This window comes from Apteryx mantelli, chromosome 1, assembly GCF_036417845.1.
Source record: "Apteryx mantelli isolate bAptMan1 chromosome 1, bAptMan1.hap1, whole genome shotgun sequence".
NCBI classification, from domain to species: Eukaryota; Metazoa; Chordata; class Aves; order Apterygiformes; family Apterygidae; genus Apteryx; species Apteryx mantelli.
The window spans coordinates 196504879-196519266 of NC_089978.1; the positions used below are offsets into that span (position 1 = coordinate 196504879).

At 42.1% G+C, this 14388-nt stretch overlaps 1 protein-coding gene across 3 annotated transcripts in view; it reads right to left on the reverse strand.

The window, feature by feature from the left end:
• The window catches only part of TSPAN12 (tetraspanin 12), a 52051-nt gene extending 38885 nt beyond the window's left edge, over window positions 1-13166 (reverse strand). For 2 of the 3 annotated variants that reach the window (XM_067315290.1, XM_067315310.1), the window contains exons 1-2: window positions 13087-13161; window positions 12467-12603 (exon numbers count right to left, since the gene is read on the reverse strand). In XM_067315290.1, the coding sequence (XP_067171391.1) occupies window positions 12467-12532 (66 nt within the window). In that variant the 5' untranslated portion in view covers window positions 12533-12603; window positions 13087-13161. Of the gene's footprint in view, window positions 1-12466; window positions 12604-13086 lie in introns of all 3 variants that reach the window. The other variant, XM_067315301.1, reaches the window with a different exon arrangement.
• Between the last annotated feature and the right edge of the window lie 1222 nt (window positions 13167-14388).

Here is a 14388-nt window from a genome sequence, read left to right on the forward strand (position 1 = left end):
AGAAATAAATTTTCACTTGCTAAACAACATTCTTTCTTCCATATTAAATTGGTAGACTGCCTGGTCCCAGCTCTCAAGTTAGGAACTCACAGACTGCACTTGCTCTATTTCTGCACTGTGTGTGTAGCATTACATTCCCACAAAACAATGAGAGGCAGTGGATACTTTGGAAGGAGGTAACAGATCGCTCCTTCAGAGAAGGCAAGATGCAGCAGGCAAAAGAGTCACTGCAAAGAGCCTAGAGCCTGTAGGTTATTCAGGAATCACAAGGAGATCAAGGAGCAGCCAGTCAAAATGCAGAGGGGACAGAAAACTTCCTAGAGACCAAAAGAACTGAGCAGAGTTTCCTGCCGCTAAGAGCCATTCAGTTGGCTAGAAGAAAGGAACTGCTTGAAAAGGCAAAAAAGGAAGGAGGAGAATTTTTATTTCTACTCTGTCTTCCTAAGTTGCTTTGAGTTTTTTCTACCTAAATATGTATTTTTACTCAAATAAAACCTGCCTTTTTATGCTTAAAAGCCTTCTACTCATCTCCTGACAGTGAGGGGAAGGTCTATGCAGGTACACCTCAAAGCTGTGGTCAACTCATGGCCACATGACTTCTACAGAGATGCTTCTACAGATGATGTTACCTTGAAAAAAGACTATGTTTTCATTTATCATGAACAGCAACAGGAAGAAAAGGACCATTTCCTTTCACTTAAAAATCATAATCTTTTACAATAATGTAACTAACATTAATACTATTTTAATTCATAAGAACATTCTATATGAAGAATAAAAATTCTATATGAAAGGTCTCATATCTTATTCAAAATCCTTTTAGGCATCTAGCTCCCCACAGCTGTTTTCCTTCAGTGTAAGTAGTTAATGGCCAGTTACTACCATTTCTTGTGGGACATGCATTAAATGAAAGAAAATTTCATTCCGGAACCACTGTCAGAACTGAGCTACAGTTCACCTGCTCACCTATCCTGGATGTGCTCTGGATGATCTTGCCACAGTATTTCCTACACACAGAAAAGTGATTTCTGCCAGGCTTACAATGCAAGTACAGTATCAACACAATAGCTAGCCCAGTATTACTCTAAAAGCATGCAAGCCCAATGACTTTACCATGCTGTTACACAGATGTTAAACATGGATTTCCTGTGCAACATCCTTCTGACAACTAGAAAATTTTCATGAGAGGCATCTTTGCACCTCAGTTTGAAAAAGAAGACTCAGAGTAAATTACTGTTCTGAATAACCTGAAAGCCAGAGTTCTCTAACACGTTGGATCCACATACACGAAGGTCAATAACAATGTCAGACTGGGGTGGCATAAAGACATGGCTCAGAAAGAGTGTACAATACTGAAGAAGCTCCTATTAAAAAAAGAAAATACATGGGAAAACAAAGCATGATAATGAATAATTCAACAATATCCTAAAAGGTGTTTTTTACTGCATATAACCTAGCAAATTTTGTAGCTTAGCCACAAAAAGGTAGTGCTGTGAAAAAAGTCATACACCCCCTTCTGATCAGCAAAAGTGAGCCTGTGGACAAGAAAACCATGAGGGATGAAGGATGTGTTTGCAACACCAGTCTGCCCTGTGCAATGGATCGATACTTATTTTAGTGACAAAAGATTGTTATCAAGCATTAACTCATATCCATCAAACTTGACTTGTCTGCTCCCCCACTCCTTAGCCACAAGGGAATCACAACAAAAACAAGACATAAGCACACCCAAATTCCACAGCCTCCTACTTCCGAGTCAAAATGTTGTTGAGCAGCATATGTCCTGCCCTATAAAAACACTAAGCCTCCTCAAGCACCAGCTGAAAACAAAGTCAAAATGTTTGCCGTTTTACAACACCAAAGCCAAAGGCAAATCTTCAGCTGGCATCACTGGAACTACACTGATTAACTTCAGCAATACAACCCAGTCCATGTGCTCAGAAGGCAATAATAAGAATCTTCCAGAAAACCTTGGTGTGCATCCCAACCAGCAAAGAGCACTTACATCTCTGCAATTCACTGCAAACCGATTTTCAAGGACTCATGGGAAGAGGCAAGGTCCCGATTAGGGTTTTTGTTGGTTTGCTTGGAGGAAGGACAAAAGGAAGCCTTAAAAATTGGCAGATGCTACTTCAGCCATTGTTTCATAACTAATTTACATGTAAAATATTGACCAGTTAGAAAGCAATCAGCTTGAGTTTAGCTATAAAAGGACACAAGTTTATGAAAAGTAAAACTACCAAAGTGATTTTCGCCACAGTTGCAGTTAGATCAGCTCACTAAAAAGTCTGCATCCAAACTTCTCTGGTGACACCCAGTCTGCTATGTTGTAAACATAATATGACAGTAGGCAGTAAAACATTTTTGTTACAGACAGCTGCACAAGTCACTATGTGTTCCATTCTAAACCATCACAATATGGTATATAGCCATCAAGACGAAACTGAAAGATTTATAAAATTGCCTGCTCTCATACTCTAATTATATTTTCACCCTGATTAAACAAAGGTTATAAATTACATTTTTATAAAAGCTCTCCAAAATCAACATGTATGTCACACACTAATATATGCAACTTTTTCCACTGATTTATACTCTGAGAAGGCTTTCAAAACAACTAAAAAAAATGCTCTATCCAACAATGTGCTCAAAAATATTAGGAGTGGCCATTTCTAAGCACAGTTTAAATCATGCAACAAAACGAAAATATTATTTTTTTTTTATTCATTAAGCATATATTTTAAGTCCCTTTTTTTACTCCCCTACTCAGTGTCTTTGAGGCCATACCTAAACTGCAAAATAAATCTGTATTTTCAATTAATAAATGACCATGAATTTCAAAATTCAAGGAAGCAAGACTAATTGCTCTAGGTAACTGCACATCTGTTGTCATTCTCATCACTTTTTTTCATTCAAACATTCTAACATCTTCATTTTGCTCAAATTTGAGAGAAGGGTTTTCTTCATCATTAAACCTGAGGAAAGATCAAAAATATTTCCCATATTAAAAATCACAAGCAGTTCATTTTATCAAAACAAATGGGCTAAAAAACTTCAGTCCAGGTTCTGGTACCCTTACAAAATGTTGAATAGCAGCAATATATAGCAACTTACTTTCCAGAAAAAGGATTACAACTACAATGAAATTAATCCCAAGATATGGTAAAACTCAGCATGAGAGAAGCTGTCAAAGTGTCCTTTAATTTTAGTAGAGAAATAACCCTTGAGAAATGTTTTCTTCTAAAATTGATTCGGATTACTTGAGCTGTGACTTACCAAAAATAAAAATAAAGAAAGAAATCACTACAAGGTCATGAACAGAACATGTTACAATGTTTTCACAATTAAATTCAATATCCAGATCCCTGAACAAACACAGATGACTCAGTTCACTGGACAAACACAGACAACTACATTTTTTTGTGAGGAAAGGGCATAAGGGCGGGGGAGAGATCTTGCTTTTCTGTATTGCCTGGCAAAAGCAAACAACTGTTTATAGAAAGGAGAATGGACTACAAAAAAAGGAAATTCCCCTATTCTCCATTAATGCACCTTTTATTCTGAGAACATGCCAATATGTACTTTTAGAATGTTCCTGTACAGGGTCATGCCTTAGTCCTCTCCCACTTACAAACAGCCCAAGCAGGTACTTATTTGCACTTTGAATCCAAGTTTGCTTGCACAGCTGCAATTGAGTTAACAACCTCATCTGTGGCATAGGCTGGAACTTGCACACTTTGCAATAAGGCAACTGCCAGAGCACTGACTAATGGGTCACTCTCCCAGGGGAAGAAAGCAAATTCTCCAATGATTGACCATGCAAGGATCCTACAGTAGCTCAATAAAAATAACTGTGAAATGAGAGCTCAAATATGCAAACAGGTTTAGGTACAGTTAATCTAACAGCAGGTTCTTCTGAGTGTCAGACCAAGGTATTAATATCTGTTCTGGGTAGCATAAAAGCACATTAAAGGGAAAAGAGGGCAGAGAAACTGTACATATGTCTGTACTCATCCTCTCTTTGACTGCCTACTCACTGTACTTCATACTTCTTCTTAGGTCAAGCTTCATGCCACTTTTCCTCAAAACAGGAAAGTAACCTTCTCCTTGTAAAGGAGTAATATCTTTGGAAAGGCAAAGGGATGTGTTGCTGTTGTGGGTAATTTGTAGCAATGCAGAGAGCTCAAATGACAGAAATCCATATCGCAAGTCACAAGCTACCATCAAGATATGCCTTCATAAATACACAACACACTCTTAACTGTTTCTATGAAGTGCTTGTTTTTGTTCAGAGATGGTAGTCAAACTCTCTTGGACCCACAGACAGCAGGCAAATGACTATTAAATCCAATATACAGAACTGGAAGACCGATATAAGAAAAGAGTACAGATTTCCTGTGATTCATAAGGCTTACACATCAATTTGTCATGGATACCTCATTTAATTTCCCTGTTTCACTTGTGAGAACCCACAAGCACATGAAGATTACCAATATTTAATTAACTCACACATCCTTATAAAAACCACAAGAAGTTAAGCTGTCTCCTATACTTTGGAAAACAGCTATAAATTATTTAAAAATTGGTATTATTCCTATGATCCATCTAGTATTTTTCCCAGACTCTCAAGACGATGTAAAATTTTCAAGGTAGAGAAACAGTGTCTGTGGTTAGTGAATAATTGGGGAAATATTTTCTATAGAAAGAGATATTGATTGAAAGAAAAAAAAAAACACCTACAGTAAAGATGGACATTTTCATTTCTGCTGGAGGTCATGGCTTAGTGGTATAAGCATCTGGTTTGAAATATTTTCTCTCCCTTGAGCTATTGGCTCAAATCTACTCAGCACTAATTTGTGCCTTTGTCTTCAAGGTGGATACAATGAGTTCCATACTGCTAATTGTGAGGATTTCCCAAAACATCTGTGGTTTCACTGACTTCTGAATGCTAGTTAAGGAGTATGTTATTATCACTTCTAACATAATCGTGGGTTTGGGGTTTATTTTTTTCTAACCAGCATCACACTGAACCATTCTTCTTTTCAGGGCTGCTTTGCAGAGACTGGTCTACCAGTTCACTCTTGATATACCATCAGGGTGACCCATATCACCCATGAAGATACGTGGGATGAAAGGTGTTGTGAAAAGATGCATGAAAGATGCAAAATTGAGCCATGGCTGAACTCTGCTTTACTGTGTTAGGACACGGCCTGGTAATGTATTGCTTGTCTGCACCTTCCCTATTCAAACAGTAGACCTTCATAAGACCAACTGGACTATCAAGATCAGTCTCTTCTCCCCTAGCAGCTTCCTTTACCTTTTACACATTCACTTCCTTTACTCTCCCCCACTTCAAATACATTCCTTCCAGATCTTCCTCATAAACAAAAAGACTAACATGTTATCTAAGGGAAAACAAAGAAGTGACTTACTTAAAAAAAAAAAAAAAAAACTCAAATCTGTTTAGTTGCTTTTCTATATTTCAAGGTCCCCAGAGCTAGCACTTGATCCTCCTCTGATTTATATCTGTACAGCTCCTTAAAGAGAACTTTGAATCCGAGTTAGGCTTTTGTGTGCTGCTATAGTGTTAATGATGTTATATAAATAATGCAGCCTACAGAAATCAAAAAGTAAAAGGTTTCTCAAAATCAGTATTAAAAGCATTGCTAGTTCTTTAAAACTCCTCCTATAGCTTGTTCTGCTGAAAGCATTCCATTCAATGACACTGCATTCCCATAAAAGCTAGAGTTTCTTTCTTGTACAGGTTGTAGATATTTTCTTTATACAAGAGTACCAAGAAAAGCAGATTTTAATTACGCATGTCTACACTGCAGTAACTAAAAACAGAGTGTATTAGCCTAGGATAATCTCCGTGTTTACACTGCTGCGGGTACCCAACCAGGCAATGTTCATTCCAACGGATATTACTAGTCATTTAAATTCTTTTAAAATTTGACCCTAACTATTCATCCCAGATACCTTCAAATCCCATTGATGTAGTGACATTTGGAAAGCAGCAGAAATACAACTTCTACTCAAAATTTGCCTCCAAGTAAGAGAGGACAGACCGATTGCAGGGTCACAATAAATATGGAAAATGAAGCAAAAAATTACAAGATACAACACATATTTAAGCTTGGAAAAACAGGGAAACCTGCTTCTTCCAATCATCCTTCGTGCTTCCTTGTGCAACACTAATATTCCCTGACTGTATTTTCACAGATGAAACATATACCCAAAACTAAATGATTTAAAAGTGTGCAAAATGGTTCATAACAATGGGAAAACTAACTGGAAACTTCCTGTTCTTTCATTTTACCTGGTATTTTTTCGGCAAATCAAATTTAAGATGTATGCAAAACAATTACTGCTATCTGACAGGAATGTTTACCAGCTGTGATCACATAGTCCAAATTCGATGGTGCTGCTACATCCTAAGATCTAATGTGAAGGAAAGCTTATGCACCACCGCTCAACAGAAACAGCATACCCGTAGGCAGAAAAAAACTCACAAGGTGAAGGATAAGGCCACATCCCTGGCTTGACTCGAACATTCAGTGACACTGTGAATCATCTGTTAGGAGATGCTTAACACATACAATACAGTCATCTGCAACTTACAATCTTGATTTGCCCAATCCACTATGGTACAGCCATTCTCAGTTATAAGGGACATACAAAAGTAGCTGCTCCTCCTTCCCACATCACATGCTCAGCAGCAACAAAATAAGTTGACCCAGTTTTCTGATGACAAAAAAGCTATATAGGCTTTTTTCTGCATGTTCATTATATTTTGCTGTTTTTTAAAAAAAAATTTTGACAAAATAATTGTTCAGCTTTTATTAGTATCATTACCTAGCTATTTTGATTATGATTTTTCAGAGTAACACATGTAGACGAGCTGCAAAAAAAAGTAAAAAAGGCCTGCGCCTCACAAAGCTGCTTTGCTTAATTCCCTACTATTGCAAGCAGTCAGGACACTGAATTTTTCCCATGCTCAGCATTATTTTCTAGTTCATGTTCTAGCACACTTCTAAGGACTACTGTCCCATGATAAGCTCTTGTGTTATACCTGAGCCACTATAACAGGTTGGCTGTGTTCTGTGGCTGGAGTCTTTCTATAAGACAAGTTAAGGACTCCCTGGTATATACTGCTGCAAAGAAAGTTTAAGTGGGAAGAGACTGCAGTGAAGATCGATGGCAATATTGCAAAACGTGGTGAGGAGAATTTATATAATGACAAGCTGTACGGTTCTCAAAATGAACGAGGATGCTCACATTAACTCCATGACTGTTTCTGAGCTCAAACAGTGTTAGGAGTTTGCTGATAAGGAAAAGCCCCACCAGAAGGAAAGGTCTAGTAGTCTCAGATTGCAGTAGAGCTATCTCAGATATCTGTAGAGCTATCAAAAACAAATTTTTCCAAGTACAGACACACATGCTATCTAGAGGTAGTAGAAGACAGTATTACCACTAAGAACAGAAAATTAGGAAGTAGTAGGAACTTGTCTTTGTCTCAGGCACCACTGAGATGATCTGCTGAAGTACTAAATCTTGACAAGAAAAACACCAAATCATATGTTTTTGGAAGGTCCTTCCTCTTAGGCTGTTCAGAATGTAATATGCTGCAAATGGCTGTGTTACAGAAGATGAGACATCTGCAGAAATAAAGTTGAATCTCTCCCTGTCTTAAATTAGGTTAAGAGGTGATGCTCATCTATACATGAGGATGACAGGAGAAAAAAAAGAAAAGAAAAAGGTAAAGTGCAGGCTTATGTCTGAATGATATTCCTTGTCCAGTGCACTGTCAAAAAACCCATATGAACCCAAAAGACAGAGGAGCTTCTGAAACTGCGACTCTTGCTGCTTCGAATAAGACATTTTCCAGTCCAATAAACACATGGAAACAGCTTCCAGAAGGCCATCATCAGGTCTATACCATATTTGCTTTCTTAATCTACAACAATCGGAGCACTGACAATAGATTCATTCACATTTTAAAAGAAATTGTCTTTCAAGATCTTTTGCAGGTTGCAGTTCCAGAAGTACCAATGCATTCACAAAACCTCTATTAAGGTTGCCCCAGATACTTTCTGAAGCAGTAAAATTTATTATTAAAAATTATCAAAACGGGATGAACTACTAAAACAGATACTTTTTCAGTTGATTGCTCATGAATTACATGTAAGCAGCCTTCAGGCCAGAAATGCTTTTTTAACATAACAAACACCACTTTCTCTCTCACTTTCTCTCTCTCTCTCTCTCTCTCTCTTCTCTCTTCTCTCTTCTCTCTCACACACCCCCCCTACCATTCCACACCACAGCTCATTAGCTAAGCCCAGTAAAAACAGTTTCTGTCTTTCCAAAGACAAAGTCTGCAATTGTACACTTACGAGTAATATTCTGGAGAAGCTACAAGGATCACAGCATAGTGAGTGATAAACTTCTGTGCTTTCTTTGACGCTGACAGCAGCCAAAATATGAAGACATCAGTGTGTTATGGCAGCCATCCGCATCTGAAGTTTTTCAGCCAGATCAATGGTCAGATTAGCCAGTTTATTTAACACCTTCTTAAGGAGCTTCATATGCACTAGTCTGCCCTCATCAGGCAGGTAATGAAAAATGCTGGAATCCCATTATACACATGCTGGAACAGTTACATATATGACACACTTGAAATTTTTAAATACGCCCCCTTTAGAACCAGATAATCAGCCTGTACTAGATACAGTGGCTACAGGCTCTCTCACAGTTTTTGTCAGGGCTTCAAAAGTAAAGAGTTCAGCAGAGTTGAGGCTATTTTTTTCCAGTTAGAAGGAGAAAACAATCCTCTGAGTGCAATATATGATTAGACCGATCAGACCTACCAATGGACAACACCACAGTGACATACAGAGAGACCGTCCTTCTATTCTGGCTAGGATCCTCAAACCATGATTTGAAAAAGCCAACATCTTTTTCACTTGATTGCTTATGGATTACATGTAAGCAGCCTTCAGGCTAGAAACCTCAAAAAGTGTAACAAACGCTAGCTCACAAAGATGTTTGTACATCTTCAATGTTTTCAGTCAAGCACCAATAGCTGACGAAGCAGTTGGGCACATTATTTTTTTGAATGAAAGGAAGCAGGAGAAAGGGAAAAAAAACCTGCAAGAACAAGCTTTAAGAGAATTAAGCATACACCTCCTAAATTGTGAGGTTTGTACACACACTAGAATCATACAGACATTACCCTAATGTATTTTAGGTATGCTGCTTAGTGTTTTTATCTGCTAAGACAGAACCTAACATATTCACAGCTCGTGAGGAATGTGGCTGCACATTTTCAAGTGGCTGATCCAATCTAAACTTCCTGCCATCCAGTCCATAATCTGAGCTGGTATTTATCAAAGTAAGTGCTAACACAAGCAAAAGGAAAGCTAAAGCTTTCCAAATGGGAGGAAGAGCAAAAGCAAGGGGAAAATGCAGTTTCCCATATCTCCATATCAGTGGCCAACCACCTGTTGTCAGGGGAATATTTCACAAGAATATTCTGGCCAGTGAGGTAATGTTCTCATATTCAGAAAAGTCAGTGGTAAACCCCCCACTGATCCCAACGGGAGAAAGTTCAAACCCTGATGGGGAATGAGATACGGGAGATTTCATAGAATGGTACAGCCTACAATAAGCAACTAGTAGCAGATTTGCCTTTAGCTGTGAAATACACATCTGAACAGGACCAGATAAGAAACAGATCAAGGTATTATATACACACTCCTCCAAAGAAATCTTATTTAATTTTAATACATTTAGCTGCCTACCCATCATTCATCCTGTTTCTTACCACACAGTTCTGGCCGACCCACGTTCCTTTTTGTTTCAAGCTGCTGAACAGTTGCACTCATCTGCTTTTTAAAATGCAAATTATCAACTCCAAATGGACTGGCCAGTTTTCCCATTTTAGTTCCACCTCCTTTAATTATATATACAGTGTGGAAGACAGCATTATTTTCTGCAGCATCTCTGGTACAACTCATCTGCTGATACTGGCAGCATTTATTATTTAATTACATATTCACACACTTTGGCTTAATATACATTTCACTGAGCAGCTTGGGTGTAATTGCCTGGGTGCTGCCCTCAGCTAGCAGGACTCAGTATAGACATTTTTTATATTCTTATTTTGAAGATGAGAATGAGAAGCTATCATTTGCTTGCCTAGGACTTGTTTTTATACCGCAATAGACTCAGAAGATCCCCTTTCCTATACATACAACTAGGAAAGGGGATTTCGTACACTTCCTAGTTGTGTGTTATGAGACATCATTATTTAAAGACCAAAAAGATCTGAAGAATAAGTAATAATTTCTAGCCATGAATGCTTTAAATAAAATCTTGAAAACATGAATTAAAAATGGACAAGCAACAGCATCACCACATTATGGATATAGCTACTGTTGTTTTACTGCCAAGCTCACAGGTAGCCTACAGCTCCATGTCTTAGATCCACAACAGAAAAACAAGCAGAATAATGAAAAGTCAGAAAGAGGAACCTGACATGGAAAGGAACTTAAAATTCTAGCAAAGAGGGCAAACATTTAAATCACCTGGTGAGACAACAGATGCCTCTCCCAGCTCCACTTCTGTTTCTGATATGTTTTCCTCTTCAGCCTGTTCCCTGCTTACTGCCTCTTCCTTTATCCAGCCTTAACCTCCTTAATTTTATGATACACATCCAGTCTTTGTCTCCCTAGAGAAGAACTGGGGCACAACCCACTAGCCCCTTCCAAAGGTAAGGGCAGAATTTCCTACAAAAGCAGAGAAGTTCAGGACTGACAAACAGAGCACTCTGTTCAAGAGTCAAGGCCCTCATCACACAATAGATCAAGTGACACAGTGTCACCTGAGGGGTATAGCCTTGCTCTGTATAACCTGGGTACCACTTAAATAGCTGCTGCAGCTATGGAAAGCTGCCACTGAATCATAAATTTGATGGAACACAGAAAGCACTGCGCAGGGAGGGAAGCGGAGGGCACAAGTGGGGTAAGTTTGAGGGGACAAAGAAGGCGGTGAGTTAAGATGTCAGTGGGGACTGATGAGAACGGCTCATGGCAGAAATCACGGGAAATCCAGAGGAATGCGGAGAACAACTGAGTGGCAGGACAGGGTGTTTTCACCCATGTGGACATCCATTGACTCAATTATAACAGCACATGAACAAAAGTCAGAAGTTGGGCCCAGAACAGTTGAACCCTGGTAAACTTTATCTTAATCAAAGAAAATACAGCCCCTTAGATTTTGTATAATACCCGTGAAATCCACATATCATGTGAGAAATAATTCCACATCCTTTTAAAAAACAAAAGACTTTCTCATCAGCTGTTACAGGGTTTTATTCCTTACCAAACAGCTAACAAAACACTGCAGAAATAAAATATTTCTTGAGATATTTTACATCTCTGCTAAACACAACATATAAAGTTACACACTTTCAACAGAATTTCTCCCAGATGTGAGATCACTTGCATTATACAGAAAGTACCGTTTTGCACCAAGAGCTGTTTAACAGTTTTCCTCTCTTATTCAAAAGTGAAGATCTCCACATAGTTCTCAGTATTCATGCGATTTCACCTTAATCCCACTATAAATTATTTTTGGTCAAGCCCACGTGTGCTCCACACATCATGCCCAGAAAGTCTACAGCACCTCACAGGTCAGCAGTTGTGAAAGGGTATGGCATATCATGCCTGTTACTCATCCATTCTCCTATACTTATCCAACATAAACCTCAATTATACGGGGGAAGCAGATTTCACTTGGTGCAAGTGACTGAGGGCTGTGAGGAATCTCCATGTGTCTGGAGCAGTGAAAGTTTAGGAGCCAGTGGTGATCACACCCACTTCTACTGGAGAGCTTGAAACCCTGCTGCTATAAATACAACCTTGACTTAAATGCTGAAAGCAAAAGAAATCACCCCAGGCCTCATCTGGGCCAGTTAGAATGTGGTCACTAAAGGTACTAGAAAGACTTTGGGTAAGGCCTTTACAGAGTTACTAATGCTCAGATACCTGCGAGAGTTCAGAGTTCAGTTCAGGTTATGGGATGCTTCGAAACTCATTGAGTGAAGAAGCTACAACGCCCTTGAAAATTTCCCTCCCTATATATTTGTGCCCATTATAGGTGCATAAGTTCACAGACATATTTATAACACTCGGTTAATATCAAATCTAATTATACTTGCAACTATTTTCCAAAGTGTTTTTTAAGTGATCCTTATTCCATGATAAGAACTGTCTGGCATGTGGTGTACATCAAAGGCACCATGGCGGGCAACTTTTCCTCCTTCAGCAAATGCAGAATGCAATGCTGCCATACAAGTTAACGCTTAGCTGTACCCTTCGGTGCATTATCTAGTGGCAGGGGCCGTAACCCGAGCCGGGAGGTTGCCACCTGCTCGGGCCGGGGGCACCCGCGTCGCTGGACTCACCCAGAAAAGGAGGTTGAGGGCGTAGAGCAGGCAGCGCAGGCACTTCACCGAGTCCTCCCTGGCCATGGCGAGCCCCGGCCGCAGACATCCCCATCCTCTCACCACATCCTCCCTCCCGAGGCCAGGCCGCCAGCGCCCTGCAGGGAAAGGCGACCGGGCGAGGCGCGTCCGTCCCGCCGGCCGCCGCGCAGCTGGGCAGCGCCGCGCGGCCCCGGGCGGCTCCGCGGCAGCCCGGCGGGCGGCGGCGGGGCTGCGCGGGGGGGGGCGGCGGGCGGGCCCGGCGGCGGCGGGGCGCCCCCCGCGCCGACACCGGGCCACCCGCTCACCCCCGCAGCCCCGGTCCTCCGCGCCCTCTCAAAATACGCATATACATACACGCGCGAAAATACGCGCGCATATAGATATGAAGTAACCGTGAGCTGCCCCGCAGCTGCCACCGCCTCCCGCACGGGGCGAGGGGCTGAAGAAGGCAGGAGGGCGGCGGCCGGCACCGGCGGCGGGGCGGGCGGGGGCGCGGCCGGGGCGTCCAGCCCCCTCCCCGGGGGGACGCGCTGCCCCGCGAGGGCGGGAGGAGGGCGGGGGGCAGCGGTCGCTCACCGCCCGGCGCCCCCGTCACTCACTTGCTCCGACGGGGCCTCATCGGGGCCGGGAGGTGCCGCGCGAAGCCGAGCCCCTCATCTCCGGCGGTGCAGGCGCTGCCGCGGCGGGCAGCGACAGGAAAGCCCCGCGGCCGCCCCGCCGCCTCCTCGCCCAGCCCGCACGGCTCCGCGCAGCCAGGCAGCGGCCAGCTGCCCGGGGGCCGCCGCGCATGCGCCGCGGCCCGCGCCGGCCGCCCGGTGGGTCCTAGAGGCGCCGCCGCGCCGCGCCGCGCTCAGCCCCGGCAGCCGCGGGGCCCGGCGCGCAGGCCCGGCCGGGCGAGGGCAGCGGCCGGGCGGGGGCCGGCGCTGGCCGGGCCCGCGGCGCCCCCGCCGCCCCCGCCGCCCCCGCGCTGGGGCAGCGGAGGGACGTGGCGGCCTGCTGCGAAAACGCACCTGCGGGCCGAAATGGGCATCAGCGCTTGGAGCGCTTCCGGATGCCGTCGGGGAAGAGCTTGGATTTCGTTCTGCTGAGCTGAACCCACCGCTGTGGCTTTGGCTGTCAGAGTCTCAACCCGCAAGGAGCATCCCCAGAATGGCATCCCCCAGCCCCAGCCCCAGCCCGACCTGAAGTCGGGTTCAAACCGAAGTTGGGCTGTTGTTCTGGGATTTTTTTTTTCTTCCTTCAGGGGAAAGGGGAGATTTTGAGCAATTGGCTTAAACACTCTTGAAATATATGAAAACCTTCTCCTGTGGTATTTTGGCCCAGAGTGGCCAAATATCTCACAAAACAGTGTTGGGTTTTTTTGGTTTTTTTTTTTTGGTTTTTTTTTTTTGCAGGATTTCACAGACATTTCACAAGATTTCAACACTGTTGCATCAGAAATGGAACCGAGATCGGATTATTAATGGTCCTGTACCAGTTCCCCTAGCCATCCCTGTGCTAAAGAAAGGTCTTTCAAGTTGAGAAAGGAATGCCTGTCTCAGTAAAGGCCTCAAATTCTCAGACAATTACAGGGAAATTGTTTTAATTGTAATGACACTGATGCTGTCTAAATCAGAGCATTCCTATTTTGAGGAGTAGAAGAGCAAAGCAACAAGTTTAGAAATGTAACCATATCAAAGAAAGTTTTTTCAGGAAATAATTTAACAACTAGTGAAAACTGGGAAGGAGGAAAAGGATATAATGAATTAAATCTAGCTCTTGTGAGGCCAAAGAAAAATCTGTTTCTTGAAGCACTAGAAACATGACCTAAACAAACACACAAACTCCAGATATTTGTATGCTTGGTACTGAGGCTGCCGGTATGATGTCAGCTAAGCTTAAACTTTCACAATTACACTGCA